Source organism: Vespa velutina, chromosome 1 (assembly GCF_912470025.1).
Source record: "Vespa velutina chromosome 1, iVesVel2.1, whole genome shotgun sequence".
Lineage (NCBI taxonomy): Eukaryota > Metazoa > Arthropoda > Insecta > Hymenoptera > Vespidae > Vespa > Vespa velutina.
This window is the reverse complement of record NC_062188.1, coordinates 12281822-12300673: the sequence shown is the minus strand read 5'-3', so window position 1 is coordinate 12300673 and position 18852 is coordinate 12281822. Positions and strand designations below refer to the sequence as shown.

At 40.4% G+C, this 18852-nt stretch overlaps 1 protein-coding gene and 1 long non-coding RNA gene across 7 annotated transcripts in view; one reads left to right on the top strand and one right to left on the bottom strand.

Annotated features, from left to right (window-relative positions):
- The window catches only part of LOC124949729 (follistatin-A), a 32914-nt gene extending 15152 nt beyond the window's left edge, over window positions 1–17762 (top strand). The window contains exons 2-6 of one of the 6 annotated variants that reach the window (XM_047495563.1): window positions 7833–8021; window positions 8222–8440; window positions 9171–9407; window positions 15667–15975; window positions 17340–17762. In XM_047495563.1, coding sequence (XP_047351519.1) covers window positions 7833–8021; window positions 8222–8440; window positions 9171–9407; window positions 15667–15975; window positions 17340–17461 — 1076 coding nt within the window. In that variant the 3' untranslated portion in view covers window positions 17462–17762. Of the gene's footprint in view, window positions 1–7832; window positions 8022–8221; window positions 8441–9170; window positions 9408–15666; window positions 16408–16432 lie in introns of those variants that run through there. The other 5 variants (XM_047495644.1, XM_047495829.1, XM_047495485.1 and 2 more) reach the window with 5 other exon arrangements.
- LOC124950012 lies at window positions 1395–17260 on the bottom strand. The gene is made up of 3 exons (XR_007101240.1): window positions 15762–17260; window positions 7811–8012; window positions 1395–1613 (listed from the first exon to the last, which is right to left on the bottom strand). It is a non-coding gene; the product is annotated as an uncharacterized LOC124950012 (long non-coding RNA).
- Window positions 17763–18852: the final 1090 nt, after the last annotated feature.

Genomic DNA, 18852 nt, shown 5'->3' with positions numbered 1-18852 from the left:
GGGCCTTGATGACTAACCGCGTGGTTGTCGTCTTGTACCGGCAAGAAACTTGCCTCCCTCTTGTGGCACGTCGCGAATGCCTCCAACCTGGAGATGCTCCCCTTCGAACGAGCACCGATCTTTTTACCACCTGCTGTCGAGCCATCTCTAACCACGCATCCTACACCCCCTTCTCCTCTGCCTTTTGCCTTTCCTCACGAATCGTTTATATTCTTTGTCTCTTATTTTCTCTCAATCTGATACATTGTCACGTTATAAAAATCTTGCGTATCTTATCACCTTTTTTTTCTCTCTCCTCGATGAATCATGGTCTTTAAAATGATTATTATGAATCGATAATCGTTAAGAAAATCACTTCGATAAATTCGTTGACCGTACGGCGAACAATATACATAAGTACAATAATGGGGTTACCTGTCCTTGACGAAGGCACAAAGAGATAATAGCATCTTACACCAGTTTGAGTCTTGATCTGAGAAAATCAACGAAGGGTGACGACGAGAGGAAGGTCTCTGTGTTAGAGTCCTCCAAGATCATTCACGTTCTACGACTTTCGCGAAATCTTTAACAACGATTCTCACGGAATTTCTTAGAAGATGGATAAAGATGGGAACGAGAGAAGCAGCTGTAACCTTGTGTAAAGTAGACTTTTTATAGTGTTTCGTGGTTCATATCATCATCTCGAGCACGGCTCGGCGAGTTTGCTCTTTTACGAGGAGAAAGGAAAGACCGCAACACGTTGCTCTAACATTCCGTTTGAGAAAATCGCGTTTCCTGGAAATCGGTTTCGTGCAACTAATATTCTAATGCTTTTCTTACCGGACGTTAACTTTTATAATAGGGCATACTATCGCCAAGTACTCTTGCGAAGAAAAATTCATTAAGGAGAAGAGAGTACGAAGAGAATCTACGAAAGTCACGGCACTGAAAGGGAGAGAGAAGAGAGAGAGAGAGAGAGAGAGAGAGAGAGAGAGAAATAGTGTGTGTGAACGAGGAGGACGAGGAGGAGAAGAGCATGAGGTACGGATAGGCAGTTTAATCGGCAGCTTGTATCTTGCATACCGACGTGCCTGCAAGAGCCTAGAGGCTAGAGCCTAGAGTCTCGAGAGTCTAGACCCATAAGTCTCCGTTGATTTTTCTTCGCCGTTCGCATTATCCTCGTGTTTACGATAAAGCGGTCGGACGAGAAGACGCAGGTGCTCAACCAAGTGTGACTCGATACTTCCTCCGGAAATACTTTTTGTTTTCGCTTTCGGTTCCTACATTGGACAAGACTTAACAATTAGCTGAGTCTTTGTATCTACGACATTAATGTTCTTGTCTTCATTCTTTTGATATTAAAACCAAATTATTTCATTTCAATCATAACACATAAGATTATTCATTTTTTTTTTATTCGTGGCTTAACACATACATATGCAATAGTACACTTCGTATATGGTTAGATAGATCGTCTAACCGCAATGTTGGATTGCAAGCTATCGAAACACATTCTCAAGATCGATTAACTTAATGTCTGACTTTAAAATGGAAAAAGTCATCGAGATCTTTCGAGGTTACGATATTAACACTGGTTATCGAAGTCGATTAAAAATCTTCTCTTTCGATATCATCTGTAACATAAAGAAAAGAAATCATTGTCTTTAAAATGTACGTTTCTAAATCGCCCACATGTTTGGAATCCCACATTAGGTACCACCGAAACGATCCTAATAAATGTTTCATCGGAATCTTTGAAGAAGGAGAAGGAGAAGGAAAAGGAGGAGAAGAAGAAGAAGAAGAAGAAGAAGAAGAAGAAAACGCGTAAAGCCTTCTAAAAGGGAAGGTATCGCCGTGTTTAGCATTTAATCGTCGGCTCGTCGCCACCGGTGCTTCGTGCGATATGCTCGTACGCTCAATGAACAAATCTAAACGTGCCTTTAACATCCTTTGCTGCCATATCTAACATACGACTGACTCGGGCATATTCCTTGAACGAGAATCGTGAAAGTATTTTATTATTTATGCATATTAAGATCGAGAGAGATTTTCCTTTTTCTTTCTTTCTTTTTCTTTTTTTTTTTTCTTTTTCTTTTCTTTTTTTTTTCTTCTTTGCCAACAATCACTTTGTAAAATCAATTTCCAAATTCGGCGATTTTCTCTAATATCTTGATAACTTTCCAATGTATCCCTTTCCCTAACCTTTCTTGCTTTTTATCGCTAATCAAATTTATGATACGAGAAAACGATAATTGTATGGGCGTAAGGTAAGACATAGTTGAGAACCTTCTTCCCGCTCGACGCCATCTCCTTTAAACGACCCTAAAGCGGTTGTTTCGCACGTAGATATGTACCTTCATGAATCGCGATAACGAATGGTTCGACCTTGACAATCGTTTCTCTCGAGCATTCGAAACACGTGGGCGTCATACGTTTAAACGTCAACCCTGGAGATGGATATCCTTATGCATTTCAAAGGATCTTCGCCATTCTCCCTTGAAGATATTTCGCCGAGTAACTAAGTTATCTATTATGCGAAAACATTGTGGAACAAGGAACTGCACTACCCTTTGCTAGTTCTTTTATGAAATCTTTGCTGTAAGACTAAGCAATGAATTCGAATAGGGAAAAGCAAACGAAATACAGCGAAGCTTTCGATGTGAGCGAACGTTTAGACGAGTAAGAAGTATGCTTAGCCGTTCTTCGTTCGTTCTGTTCTCTTTTTCTCTCCCTTCTCTCTCTCTTTCTCTCTCTATCTCTATCTCTCTCTCCCTCTCTCTCTCTTTCTCTATCTATCTACCTTTCTTTCTCTCTCGGCTACGGAAAAGATATAGTAGCCAAGTAGCCAACAGAAAGAGGCTGGAGAGTAAAGGGTGCGTGTACGAGAGTCAGGAGTGGGGATGACGGAGCGAGGGGGAGGATGGAGGAGGAAGAAGGGCGTAACTGGGCCAAACGGTGGCTGTGTCGCGGTCTAGACACGCCGCGTGGCTGGGAATTAATGCTTCGCCTTTGCCAGACTTTCCTTTTCGCTCCGTAACAAGGTATATAGTTCCGTCGCGTTCGCCACGCTACTACAACCGTTCTCTTCCTTCCTACGTGTGACGCTCGAGTTGCTCTCCGAACGAGATACAGGAACTACCTTCCTTAAAAATCTCTCTTTCTAACGTTGAATTAAAATGAAAAAAAAAAGAAAAAAATGAAGTTTAAGAAAAGAAAATTAATATGAACGTACAGAATTAATCGATAAGGTTACAATTTTTTATATAGAACGAATATTCTAAAATTAATAATAAATCGTCTCTATATACTCATTATACACGTATTCGTGTTGTTTCTCTTCATAAGTTCTACATCGTAAAGATTTGACAAGGTTGATGCATTAAGTACCATCATGCTCATCGAAACGATAACGAATCACGTTATAATTCACAATTTACTTTTTTCCAAAAGAAAGGGATAATTGTCAAACTTTTATTACGTCGTAAATCCGTATAAGGGCTTCACTACTTGAGGAATATCCCCCGGCCCATGGATACGTTTTATGGATTTCAAGTGGAATGACGAAAAGTTGGGTTAATGAGTCAACGACGCGTAAAACCGATACTTTGTATCATTAGGTATATAGGCATTGCGAGTTATTACATGGATTTTCTTCCAGATTTGCCGACGTTATTTTTTTTCCTTTTTTATTTTTACAAGTTCACCAGTATCTCAAGTATCGGTGGCGTACCGATCGTATTGTGATCGATCATATCGATTATTACATAAGGTACTTGTGGCAAACAAGGCTTGGCGGCCGTAACAAGACGCCGATAATTTCTCTTACGAGCAACGGTCTCATTTATCGTAGTGCACACGATACTAATAGGAAATTTTATAGTCCACCTTTTGAATTAGATAGACGTTTAAAAAGAAGACGAATTTCAAAATAAAAAAAAAATAAATAAAAAGAAATAAAAATAAATAAAAACTAATAAAAAAATAAAGAAAGACAAAACACAAAAGATTTGCTTTCTCGATCGAAAGAGTTACGACGTTTTAAAGAAAACTAGTAAGATCGTAATTCGTCGGAGTTAAAAAAGAGAGAGAAAAAAAGAGGAAAAAAAAAAGGAAAATAAGAAAACCTTCGTAAATGAAAAAGAAAAAAAGCGTTCAGCTTGCATCGAAAGCGAAAAGATTCCTTGGAACGTCAACGAGAAGATCTCGAAATATCGCGATCGAAGGCGCGTAGGCGAAGACGAACGTATGATGGAATTGATTCTTGCGCAAAAGAAGAATCCTTGAAACATTCTTCGAGATGATTCGGTTCCTCAGCGTTGCTCTCAAAATTAATAAACGTCCGAGAGTGAATCTCTTCTCTCTTGATGGTTCTGGTATATACAATAGTATAAGATCATTGTGAACGGTGCTTTAATCTTGCGCAACCGGCTAAGCTAACTGTTAAACTTTAAACGCTGTGTGATCGTGCGTGAATCACCACGTGCGTTGGCATAATTTACGAGCTTCTCTCGATGCTGCAAAGAGAACAAACGAGGGTGGACGAACCTTTTTCTTCCTTCCTGTCTTCAAGGCGGTCATCGGAATCTTTTTTTTTCTCTTCCGAACAATAAAATCATCTACTCGACTTTTTGATTTTTCTACTATATTCTAACGATAAGAAGTCATTCTATATCGATAAAATAAATCCTTTGAAACTTTATAAAAAAAAACTATTTAAAATCGTATAGACAAATATCTCCACAATTTAACCAATGTTGTACCATAAAAAGCTAGTTTATGTATTTCTTTTTTATTTTATCTTCTTTTTTTTCTTTTCTATTGTTTCTTTTTTTTTTCTTTTTTTTTATATATAAAACAGGGATCATCGCCAAGAAGAAGAAGAAGAAGAAGAAGATCCGGAACGTTTATAAACGTTCATGCGACGCACATCGCGTCCTAACATAAGCCAGACAGTTGTGTTTACAATACCGTGTCTGGAAAAAGTAATAGGCTTCGATCTATGCTCGCGGCAAGTGGCCAAGCAACTAGTCGCTTCTATAATAGCTCAACGCTATAAATTTATATCATGTATATCGTTTTATTTCCATTAATAGAGTTACGATTATCTTTAACGTAATTAAGTCATCGTTATAGCCCAATGATCTTTTACTAGTTTCGTTGTACTCATTTCAATAAGAAAAATTTGAAAATCGAGCAAGAGAGAAAATGGATGGATGGATGGACGGCGGGCACGTCTCTCTTTCGTTTCGCTTCGACGAATGCAAAAATAGTTTAGCCAGTTGGTTTTCGACCGTGCGAAAAGATTCTCGTGATGCGTTAAGAGAGGTCAGTAGCAAAAACGGGCGTCGAGCCAGCAAACTCGCTCCCGTTTTATATTCGTTCTCTGGCATTCTATTGCCACCGTTAAAACTAACGCACGCGAGGTAACTTGAACGTTTTTCTTTTTCTTTTCTCTCTCTCTCTCTCTCTCTCTCTCTCTCTCTCCTTTTTTATCATTATTAATACCTCCATCGAAGAAAAAAAGAAAAAAAAAAAGAAAAGATTTCCTTCGTGTAATAAAACAAACATCCTTTCCGGTTTTAATAACCTAAACATCGTAAGGAGGATCATCGAAGATAGGACCGAAGAGGGAAATCTATTCTGAATTCCGATCGTATTCATAGGAGGGGGTTGTTTTGAAGAACAGAAACGGAGGAAGAATCGCAGAATGATCGAGAGCCGATCGCGTGCTAAACCAATCGCTCGATCGTGACTCGATCGGTACCGAGAAACGAATAACCGCTCTTGCTCGATTCTCGAGCAAAGAAAGAGAGAGAGAGAGAGAGAGAGAGAAAGAAAGAGAGAGAGAGAGAGAGAACGACTCTTATCCCGAAGGCAGATTGAGCGAGAGGGAGTTATATATCGAAAAAGAAAAGCAAAAAAGGACGAGAAAGAAAGATAGATAGATAGAGGGAGAAAGAGAGAAAGAGATAGAGAGAGAAAGAGAGAAAGAGATAGAGAGAGAAAGAGTGAGAGAGAGAGAGAGAGAGAGAGAGAGACAGAAGAGTCACGGACAACGTTACGTGCATTTTGCCGAGCAGAAAGCCGGCTTTGGCGAACCACATCGAGACTCTCGTTCTCTTTCGCTCTCTTTCGTACTCTTGGAACGTTGCTTTCCGATTGCATTATCGCACGGTGATTAATCGCCGCCCGAGGTGTTCCATTGTCTTTCAGGGACGTCGCGGCGCTCTGACTTCTCTTTTCTCCGCCGGCATCTCGCGGCTTTTTCAGGAAGGTTCGAAAGGAACAACGAACGCAAACAGGCCCTATTCGAACGGATGAACCCACTCGTGTCATGTAACTTCGTCTTTGAGATTACCGGAAATTGAAACGTTAACATTTCGATTACTATCGCCGTGTTTCCTTTCTGAACTATTTTTCTATTGTTCCTTTCAATTCCAATCAATTAACTTGTTGAAATTCTCGAACAATCGATTAACGTCCACGAGAAGGATAATACGAGTGAATTGCATTGATCTAAGCGAATGACGCAAATGAATCATTCATGGATCTTCGAATGATCTTCGTGATCATCATATTGAAATATAAGAAAACTTTCAAACATTTTTTTTAATACTTATATGAAACGTATCGTGTCGTGTCGTGTCGTGTCGTGTCGTGACATAATCATTTCGATTACTATTGTTGCTCCTTCTTCGACCTATTTTTTTTCTATTGTTTCTTTCAATTCAAATTAATTAACCCATTGAAATAGTCGACCGATCGATTAACATCTACGAAAAAGGTCATACGAATGAACTATGTATTGATCCAAACGAAGTAAGCAATGGATGGTTTATTTCTCAATGATCTTTCTGAAATATAGGAAAACTTTCGAACATCTTTCTGGATACTTTCTGTTGACCATACATAGACTAAAAATATAAAACATGTCGATATTACCAACACGGTACGATCTCGTAAGAATGTCATGAATGTCCCGACGCGTTTATGTACATCGGGAATAGGAATCTTTAAAGACTACTCTCTCTCAAGAGTTCAGTAAACAATGTCGTCTGTTCCGAACTTGTGGTTAGAATATTGCAAGACATCCATGTATGCTACTCGCGCAAAAAAGAAAAATACTCAGCTTAGCAATGGAAAATCTTGTTTGTCTACTTCTCTCGAAATATTATGCTCGTAACTTATCGTTGAATTAAAGTTTTTTTTATCAAATGGAAAAAAAAAAAACAAGGAAAAAATGGCATTGTGTGACAAGAAATATTGAGAAAGGGAGCGGAGCAAGATATACATTATTTTTGTTACTAACCAATACTATAATAGTGAAAGAAGGCGAGAAAAGACCTCGTTCTACTTTTTCATAGATTCTAACAAGAATATTAGCAAGTAAATGGTCGGTGAAACATGTAAATCTCTATTGAATGCGAACGAATGAATTGCTCAGAGAAAATTATGAGAGTTCTGTGTATGAACTTTGAACCATAGAAAGTAATGCAAAATCCTTCGTGCCAATATAACTTGGACTAAACAGTGCCTTTACTCTACGAGATTATTATCTATCTAGTTTATTAACACATTGACTGGTACACAATTTTTCAAACTTTATTTAAACCGTTTGTAAGATTTCTTTTTTGACACATTTACAAGACTAATACGTATACTTTCTAATAACAGTAAAATCTAATACAAAATCTCCAGGATCTTTTTATGTAAAAATTGTTATGAAAAAATATTAGATGAATATATCAATTTATAAAAGAACATTTCGACATGCAACATGTAGCAAAAATAAAACAAAATTAAAAATTCTTTCTTAAAAGATATTACATACGACGGTCGTTGATTTATTACAGGTGGTATCTGTTGGTCATCGATCAGCAATGGCCGCTGCAAGGAATTATTGTCTCAAGGTGTCACGAGAGAAGATTGTTGCGCGTCGAATGCGGCTGCAGCAACGGCTTACTCGGATGAAGATTTGGACAGTGGAAGTCTTTTCTTTTGGAGAGTTCTCGGAGGTGGCGTTCAATGTCGACCTTGCAGAGGTAAAAAACAAAAAAAAAAAGAAAGAAATAAAGAAAGAAAGAAAATTAACTTAAAATTCCAAATCGGAAAGTTTTAATAGGACAAAGAGTGAAAGAATGGTCTCTAAAAGGTAGAGAGAAAAAGAGAGAGAGAGAGAGAGAGAGAGAGAGAGAAAGAGAGAAAGAGAGAAAAGAAAAGGGTACGTATCGTTTGTTCGCAGAGAGTTGCGCGGAAGTGAAATGCGAGGAAGGGAAAAAGTGCGTAGTGCGGAGGGGAAGGCCTCGATGCGTCTGTAGCCCCGAATGTAAAGCACCAAGAGGGGGTGGCCCAGTCTGCGGAACGGACGGAAGGAGTTATAAGAGCTTGTGCAGGCTCAAGAAGCGAGCTTGTAAGAAGGGGAGCCACGAGCTTGCCGTTGCCTACACCGGCCACTGCCAAAGTGAGTATGTATAAACCGAGACATTTTTTTTAAGTGATTACATAGTATGATAATTCTTTTAGCAGCATGATTAGTAACAGTACGAGTTCGATCGATTTCAAATATAATTAAGTTAAATAAAAAAAAAATAAAAAAAAAAAGATAAAAAAAAATAATAAACGTCATATTAAAGGACAGGACCACTTTCACTTTTATATCGCTTCTGTAAATTGAGATAATTTATTCATGATAAAAAATATAGTTGAAAATGGTCGATGATATACAGAGGAAAAAGTAATAACGATAGAATGAAAAGAAGAATAAATGGAAAAGTAAATGCGGCAGGTATATCGGGTTAGACGCTCGAGGGGTTGCACCGCGTAGGAAGGCGTAAAACGGCAAACGGTTTCGACGAAACGGAGCGTCGCAAATTACATAAGCCTCGAAGCCCGGTAAGATCAATGATTCCGAAAGGGATAATCGGCTAACGTCGTCGAGGCGTCGTAGCCTTCCGGCTCGTTATATTCACCTGCGTTGAGGCGCAGACTCTGTAATCCATTTTTCTCGGGGTAATCATCGACAACTTGACTGAGTAAAGAGAAAATTCTAGGAAGAGTGAGGTAGAATAGAACTTTAAATAAGGATAGATTAAAAAATATGTAAAGTAGAAACTGTAACGGAAAACGCGATACGTCTAGGACGACACGGGCGGTTTACGACCGTGCGTAATAACGTGTAAAGTGTCGAGCAGGTTCGTGCGCACGGGTCCGGTGCGGCCAAGGTCGGAGCTGCCTGCTGGACCAGAACCTAAGTCCTCACTGCGTGAGGTGCGCCCGCAGGTGCCCGCAAGCACCCTCGCACCAGCTCGCAGCCGCGCGCCCCGTTTGCGGGGCCGACGGAAACACCTACAAGAGTGCCTGCCACCTGCGACTCGCCGCCTGCCGCGCGGGTCGCGCCATTCCGGTCGCCTATAAAGGTCACTGCAAACGTGAGTCTACCCTTTTATTCTTATCCGTTTTCTTCTTATCACTTATCCCTACATCCAACAACAACCCTATCATCCAAAATTCTATTCGCTTCAATCCTTCTATTCGCAATCAAAAAGATCTCGGTTAGTTAGTCAATTTTTCGAGAGAATTCATACTTGTCGAATTTCCGGAACAAAGAATAAACATTTTATTTCGTAATATCTCGTGAACGAGTAAAGTCGACGTACGGGAAAGATATTTTTACGAGCAAAATATGTTCTGGAAATGATCATCCTTGATGGATGAGATACGCTGCTCGAAATAAAAAAAAAAGAGAGAGAGAAAGAGAGAGAGGAGAAGTAATGCAGCGAGGAGGAATCTGCGATTATGAACGTCGGTCGGTGCATTCCGCGAGTATCCAACGTCCCGCGCGAGGATCCAAAAAGGAAAGAAGGGAAAAGAGACGGTGGTAAAAAACATCAGGAGGCAATCGCAAGATCGTTCCAGGAAGTTCGTCGACCGAGACGCGATCTGCAGGCGGGTAGGCGAGGGAGAACAAAAAATTATAAAAAGAAGAGAGAGCGTGCGCTCAAAAGATATATATATATATATATATGTATGTATGTATATATATATATATAGAGGGGGAGAGGGAGGGGGAAAGGAGGGTGGAGATAAAATGAACATCATTTTCTGGATCTTCCGTATTAACCATGTAAACCATTTGAAATCATAAAGACAAAAAGAGAAGTCACTATGGAAGAAAAATGATGTAGCTCACGTAAAGCTTTCCGATTCGATGCCGCGTTAATTACTCAGCGTATACAATTGTCACTCATCCGTACATCCTTCCGTCATTATACTCTTCCTGTTCCGGCTGTCTCTCTCTCTCTCTCTCTCTCTGTCTTTCTCTCTCCCTCTCTCTCTCTCTCTCTCTCTCTCTCTATCTCTCTCTCTCTCTCTCTCTCTCTGTTTCTCTCTAAATATCATTTTCAAACAAAATCACCTTTTTTTCGAGAAAAAAGATCTACAGCTTTTATCGATCCTTTGATTCAAGTACAGTCTCTTTCTGACTAAAAAATGTCAAACCATCAGAAAGTCGATCATGCGTAATAACTTTTCACGAGAAAGATAGTTATTACAGAATCAATTCGTTTTTTGATTCTTTATTTTCTTGATTCTTTACTATTTATCAAAATAGAATATAAATTTCTCGATATATGAATAAATACCCTCTGCTTCATCTTGACACAGCTTTTAATTTACGACAAAAGACAAAACACGCAATGATATCTTAAATATCATAGATGTCGATCCTAATAGGAAGAACAATTTTGTTGTTCCGGTGTGCAGAAATCGAACCACCGGATAATTTCATCAAGGTCTGGAATGTTACCAAGTCCTATTTATAAAGCGCATGCCATCGTGAGCAAAAATAATTGAAATGCATGTCAACGGTCCCAGCTGGCGTGGTCGAAACAGCTGATAGCCGGACGCGTGACTGGTGTCAGAAGGCGTTCGTTAACCTCAAGAGAATTACCAATAAAAAGTACGAGTCGATTATCCGACAAATCTTTTCGAGAAATTTTTCGTGGAAACATATCAAAGATATATGAGTGAGAAGACGGAGTAGGTGACCATCGACCATGATCATGAATGATATAAAATCAAAAGTGCGAAGGAACTATAAGAAAGTCAATGGCACATCGTCGATCGCGAATGGTCTTAACATTTGAAATCGCATAACTGCATCCCTTATAGTCTTTGAGCTATATAATCCCGCGACCATTTCGTTCGCCGATTCGCGCGAATAACGTGGATGCTAATGACAAGGAGGGAGAGCAAGAGAAGGAGGAAAAGAAAAAGAAGAATCGACTCCTCACGCGCGCGTAACCCCGCCCACGCCAGTCGGTCACGCGCACGTTTCTTCTCGCAGCAACTACGTCCTCGTCCTCGTCCTCGTCCTCGTCGACGTCGTCGTCGTGAACGTCATTGTATTTAAATGGCAAGGAGGCAGCAGCTGGTCGACTCTTAACCTATCGCTTCGCACTATAGAAGCCTCGAAGAAGAAGAAAAAGAAAGAAAGACTCTCCTCCGCCTCCTTCTTCTCATCGACTTCGTCCTCCTCCTCCTTCTTTTTGATTTCGTTCTCATACTCTTCGTCTTCGTCTTCGTCTTCGTCTTCGTCTTCGTCTTCGTCTTCGTCTTCATCTTCGTCTTCGTCTTCGTTTTCGTCCTATACTTCTTTTTCCTTCTTCTCCATCTCCTTCTTTTCGATAGGTGCCGTGTGTAACAGCCGCGAGCGTGTGCGTGCGTTATTTTAAGAATCGCGAGCGCGAGGTGCTTGCACTTGGCGCTGACAGAGGGAGAGCGATCCGAGCGGTTCCTGCTGTTGCTCTTGCTCTTGCTTTTACACAGGGAACGCTCAACCACCGGCCGACCAAGCGACCGATATTTTCCATCCGTTATGTTAACAAACATTTTTTCTTATCTTAAATCGTTTCAATTTCTACTCGTTGTCATTATCGTTTTACATGATATATATCAAGTAATTGTTTAAAAAGAAGAAAAAACATTCAAAATATCGTTAAGAATTTTCTATCAATGGTATCAAAGATCGATAAACGTTTCTGGCGAACGACTTGCATCGAGAGTATTTGTACATACGCACGCAATAACGTGCGCCAGCTCGAAACGAACGTGTGTAAGGGCGTGTCCTTGTGACGTCCTTGCCCTACGGTCGTTCACCGTACGCACGCATGCACGCACCGGGCGAGCGCCCACGCAAACTCGCATCTTTCTCTCTTTTCTCTCTCTCTCTCTCTCTCTCTCTTCTCTCCTCTCTTCTCTCCTCTCTTCACTCTTCTCTCTCCTCTCTCTCTTTCTCTCTCTCTCTCGCTCTTTCGAGCCCAGGACACGCACTCTTTTATATTTACGACATTAACGGCTCTCTCTCTCTTTCTCTTTCTCTCTTTCTCTTTCTCTGTCCCTTTCTTCTCCCACCTTTCTTAGAACTAAAAATAACGACGGTGCGTTTCGTGAATTCGGGGTACATCGATCAAGCCACGATCACGATACGAAAATCGACTCGCGCACCGAATATATCGAAGAACGACGTTCTCAATGCATTGAAAAAAGAGTCTTGTAACAGAGCGTCTAGATTTGTCTCTTTTATTTAAAATTCTCTTTTACATTATTTCTCGAGTAAATACATATACACGTTAGTTACGTTATACAAAACAAACGATAAATTATATGAGATAGTATTAATAAACACGTCAAATAAAATAGAAGAATAATGTTTGTTATATTGAGAAAAGTAATTGTAACACAAAAGTACATTTGGTATCGTGAAAATGACCAGATCTTCGCGTGCAAAGTGAATAATAGAAGGATCTACTATTTAACCTTTGAAGATCTATGGAGAAACGAAAACTTCTAAATCAAGAAAGCCTGCCTGAATATGTTCGTTTTCGAAACACGTCAAATTTGCAATTCGTTCTCTAAAAACAAAGAAAGAAACAGGTGGGCCATCCTGCATTAGAGTTTATAAGACTCTCTTTCTTTAACTCTCTTTATCTTTCTCTCTCTCTCTCTCTCTCTTTCTCTCTCTCTCTCTCTCTCTCTCTCTCTCTCTCTACTTCTTTCTCTTTTTTCCAATGCCCTCAGCCATCTTCGAATTCTCTGGACGTTCGTATTCATCGATGCATGCCTCCGAGTCGAATACCTCTTTGGAGCGTGTCGAGCTTCTCCTTTCCTCACGTTTCTTCTTCTATTCCTACCCCACGCATTTCTCTCTCTCTCTCTCTCTCCCTCTCTCTCTCTCTCTCTCTCTCTCTCTCTCTCTCTTTCTTCCTCCCCCTACTTTTTCCATGCGCGAAACGGTCATCGTGTTCGTTGTCATCGGCATCGTGCAGTTCTATACTGTAAACAAGCTGCGAAAAAAGCTTCGGCTGTATGCAAACCACGATTTGCTGACTCTCCGTGACCATGTTTTACATATCGTCCCGGTTACAGAATAATATTGGTTCGGCTTGGTATCGAACTAAACCATGAGCCTTAACAAATTTATATCATTTAAATTCGAAATAATATTCCATTTTGCACACGCGGAGACGAAAAGTAACTAAGGAAGAGTGGAAGAAGATGAGAGAAAAAGGATAAGGAGGTACGCGTACGGTCAGCATACCAGGCACCGGTAAAAAATGATGGTAGGTCGATGCACTCTGTGTTCGAGTCTCGCAACGTCTCGCAGCATTATTTTCTTGCTCTTTTAGCTAATGACATAGCCGCGAAACGTTTCTTCGAGCTCGGTCTCGGTCGCACGATCGTTAGACAGCTCGGCAAATATCACGAGACGTATCTATCGGGCGAAAATTAGTTTCTTCCGTGTTGCACACTCCCTCCTCTAGTTTCTCCTCGTAGTTGTACCGCCATCATCATCATCGTCGTCATCGTCGTCGTCGTCATCGTCCTCGTCGTACCAACGGAACTAAAAGAGAAAGAGGAGGAGGAGAAAAAAAATATCATTCGCATTTACTAGTCGAGCGTGAACCGTCCACGAACTATCTGACTATTGAACTATCCCTGTCGCTTTCCTTTTCCTGTTTTTTTTCCCTCTCTCTGTCTCTGTCTGTCTGTCTGTCTGTCTCTCTTTAGCTCTCTCGCTCTCTCCTTTTTTTCTTCTTCCTTTCCCTACGTGCACTATCGAGTATGCGAAAATAATAGTCGATTCTTACCACGTTGAACGATATTCCGAGCACGCGCGTAAGCCGATCCAAACAACGATCGAACAGACGATTCGAGGAAACAAGGTGGAAGCTCTTCGGCGCAAGCAAACGGTCGTTATATAATAATACGAATTTACTCTTGAATTTAATAATAAGACTTCCATTTATTCTTCGTTGCAAAAAACATTTATCCAAGTGTTTTACATTGGTGAATTTCGAAGAGAGGCTCGCTTACCATTTCCCAAAGACTCCAAAGGGCCATTTTTTTCTTTCTCCCCTTTTTCTCGAGACTCGCCGAAGGAGCGAACGTAAATGAGTAAACAAACCATAGCCGGTTTAGCGCGACGAGGTGTCGCGGTGCAAATAATCGTCTTTCTCGAAGATCCAAGGCGCGAAAGTGCACGTGTCTGCAAATATACCTTCTTTAATATGTGCACGGAACGAACCATCCGAGCTTTCCTTTCGGACACTCCTTCTCCTTCTCTACTCTTTTATCGCCTCTTTTCTCGCTCTCTTCCCTCATCGAGATTCTCTTCGCGCCACTCGAGGATAACTCACCATCAACGAATGCGTCAAGTGATTTCCTCATCCTCTTCTAATTCTTTTATTTATCTTTTTCTTTCTTTTTTTCTTTTTTTATTTATTTATTTTTTTTATCATTTTTTCTTTCCACCTACTATGTATCTTCTTCAGATTTTCGATATTTGAATATATAAATTCTTTTTTTTCTCTGCTTTCGAATACGATATAGAGAGATGAATGACAGAGGCACTCCTCTCAGAATGGGTCGTACCTTTGTGAATCACGTAATTGAAAAGGAAACAAAGCTCATGGTACCACCCGCAGTCCAATCGACGTTAACGATGCTGTGTCAATGTCATGCGAGATTGAACGTTCAATGACCCTCCCCCCTCTTTCCAAGCCATTGCATAACATCGTAGCTAGGAGAACGATCTCGCGGTCGTTAGACATATGTAACATAGAAGCCGAGCATTAGGCTAATCGAGTATAGCACGATGACAAGGGTCGTTCCACGCGTCGTTTATTAACGATTTTTCTATTAGAACTACGCGTCTTTCGGTCGGAAGATCGAGTTACTCTCTGTCGTCGGATTAAAGCAGCCTTATCCAGAATATTTTTTATTATTTCCTATAGAGAAAAAAAAACAAAAACAAAAAACAAAACCAAAAAAAAAATCTTTCGAGAGTGACGTAAAAGAAGGAAAATAAATCAGTAAGTCTGTTATAAGCACAGTATCCTTCCCCCCCCCCCCCGTTCTCTTCGTGAGAAGTAGGTTATTGACCCAAGTAGGTGTAACGACTTATTATTGCGGCAATCGTCTACTCGCTCCACGCGGTCGAGGCAACCTCGTTAAGCTATGAGTAGTACGTAGAGCAATTTTGCCGGTGACCATTCCTCTTATTTTACTATTCAACTTTGAAAGAGTTCGCGTCTTTGAAAGTAGAATAAAAACGATCAAATAGGATAGATAATTTGGTTTGTAGGTGTGACGGTTAACGAGTCGCGCGTTTTCCTGTTTGTTCCGCAGAGAACGCGGATTGCACGACAATTCGCTGTCGAGAGGGGCAGACCTGCCTGACGGAGATAAAGTCCGGTCGGCCGCGTTGCGTGACCTGCACGTACCGTTGCCCCCGGAAGCGGGAGCGCGTCCGGAACCGGACGCACCGCGATCGTGATCGGGATCGAGATCCATCGACGACCATGCTGTGCGCGACCAACAACATCACCTATCCCAGCTGGTGTCACATCGTCAAGGACGCCTGCGTCACCGGCTTCGTTCTCGAGACGCGACATGCCGGACCCTGCAACGCCTACGACACGTCTCCCCTTTATATCGGTGAGCAACCAATCCAACAAGGCTCGAACCTACACGTCACCCACACTCACGCACGCACGCATATGTATACACACATAAAGATAAGTAAAGACTCTATTCGTAGAATCGTTGATATTCCGTGCTCTAGGCTTCCAACTATAAAGGACGCTTAGTTTATTTTTATCCAGCTCGTTTCGGATCGACGACGAAACGTTTATTTTAGATTTCGCCATCATCACCACCACCACCACCACTACTACCACTACCACCACCACCACCACCATCACCACCATCAACATTATCGCGAGAAAATTTATGCTCTCCGTATTTGTCTATATTTTCGTCTAGGCTACCATCGATCTATCCATCTTTCTTACTTGTTTACTTTATTTATTTCTTTGTTCTTTCTTCTTTTCTTTTTTTTTCTATTTCTTTCTTTTTTTTTTCTTTTTTTTTTTTCTTCTCTTCTCTTCTCTAGTACTCTCGGAATATGGCGTGGGCCATTCAAGCGCCATCCGCTTGAACGACCGATCGGCAGGGTAATCCAGCGTGGAATTCGCCTTGCTCGAGTCGCGTCTGCAAATAAACGCGCCCACGCAGCCAACGCATCACAGTCTCCGAGAAATAGCCAAGCGTCGAAACCGGCAACGAGATCGGAGAACCGGAAAGGAATTGGATAGAAATTTCTCGTACTCTTTCGTGGATTCTTTTCCCGTTACCATATATGTATTCCAATCATTTAAAGTTCTTAATTTTTCTTTAAATCGTGATCGGATTTAATGTAATGCCGTTCTCTAATTTCTCTTTTTCTTATTCTTCTTCCTCTTTTTTTTTTCCTTCTATTCATTTTTTTTTGTTTTGTGTGCGTGTATGTGTGTGTATGTTTTCGTTTTTTTTATTCCTATCTTTTCAAAGTTTTCAATCGTCAAGTAAAACGCGGTATGAGCAGATAGGAAATCGATTTGCACGACAAAGCACGTAACAATAGTAGTCGCGCTCTTCGCCTCTTCTACCTAGTAGCAGCTAGCGCACTCGTGCGCGCCGAAGCAAGCGTGTGTTGGAGAGATGCAAGGACCTGTTGCGCGTGTAACACGGAAGTGGGAAAGTCGCTCGTGCATCGATTCATAATAGACTATTCCTTTTGTCGTCAACGCGATTAGGATCTGTGTTAGCCTATTCAAAGAGACTACGATTCGTTTTCCAATCGGAACATTTTGTTTTTTATTTATTTTATTTATTCTCTCTCTCTCTCTCTCTCTCTCTCTTTTCTCTTCTTTTTTTTTATTTACCTTCTTTTGTTTCGTTTTGTTTCCTATATATTTTTCATAAAACAAACCAAGCTATGAAAGGTGTGCAAGAGGCGAAAAAAGAATTTTCTGTTACAGAAGAGGACAATACGTCGAGCAATTATGGCGTAGATTTGGCCGACGAGGAAAGGAAGATCTCAGAGGTAGACTCAGAATCTTCTCAGACTTTCCAACCGCATCGTTCATTGGCATCGACGTAGCACGCTTAAAGTTTATAACACGTTGAATAGTAAGATAGATAAAATGCAACCAAGTCATAAAATTCAACGAATCGTCCTCGCGAACGACGAGACGATTCGAAATGAAGAGTTATCCTTCTTTCGTCTTGAACGATCCCTTTCACGAAAATTCCATGACTTTGACATATCCGATATGTATGTTTGTGTGTGTATATGTGTGTATGTATGTATGTGTGTGTGGTGTGTGTGTGGTGTGTGTATGTTTGTGTGTATGGTGTGTGTAGAGATATACACGCATACTATATATACATGTATGTATGTATGTATATATCGGTGAGAGATATAAGAGTGAAAGGGAAAAAACAGAAACATACATATATATGTATGTATGTATGTATGTATGTATGTATGTATGTATGTATGTATGTATGTATGTATGTATGTATGTATGTATGTCTCTTGGAGAGAAGCTTAGTACATTCGTACGGTGAGATAGTAGACGAAGAAATAATATCTCGTTTGATTTTCGAGAGAAAATCAAAAATTTTCTTTTAAATCCCCAAATAACATGAAATACGAAGAAGAAGAAAAAGAAGAGGTAGAAGCCGAAGTAATAGTAGAAAAAGAAGAAGAAGAAGTAAAAGCAGAAGCAGAAGAAAAAGAAGAAGAAGTAAAAGCAGAAGTAGAAGAAAAAGAAGAAGAAGAAGAAGAAGTAAAAGCAGAAGTAGAAGAAGAAGAAGAGGAAGATTGGAAGAGAAAATCATCCACCGAAACTAAAATCTGGAGAAAGTTGAGTCACGAGAGGCGATGATGCACCACCACAAGAGAATTCTTCGATCGCGACGAACTCTCGAGAAAATCACGAAGGATGATAAATAAAAGAGACGATAAAAGGTATCGCGCGCGTATCCCACCGACGACTCTTCTCGACGTAATATATACATACATATACACACACACACACACTATATCTGTTCGCTCTTAAAACTCGCTTCTCTTCGTCATCGTCATCGTCATCGTCATCGTCATCGTCATCGTTATTCAAAATATTGTAAAGCATGACCGCATCGATTCACAAAAATTCACAAATCACAGACGAAAACGATAGATCGCGAAGAAAGCGAAATATTAACCCCTTTTTTCTTCCTCCCACGTCCTCGTTGTCCACGCATTATTATTGAGGATAATTAGCATATTTACTAATTATATTAAATAGACGAGTAATTTAGCGCGAGTCAATATTTATTCTATCAATTTATGCGAGGTTGGACGCGTTCGACTTGCCCAATTTGAACGATCGAGAAGAGTGCAATTTTCCCAAGAAAAAGGATTCGTTGATCCACGGACGTTTCTTTATAATCCTTAATTATCTCACAATTTTCCTTTCTTTTCTTTTTTTTTATAATCTCTAC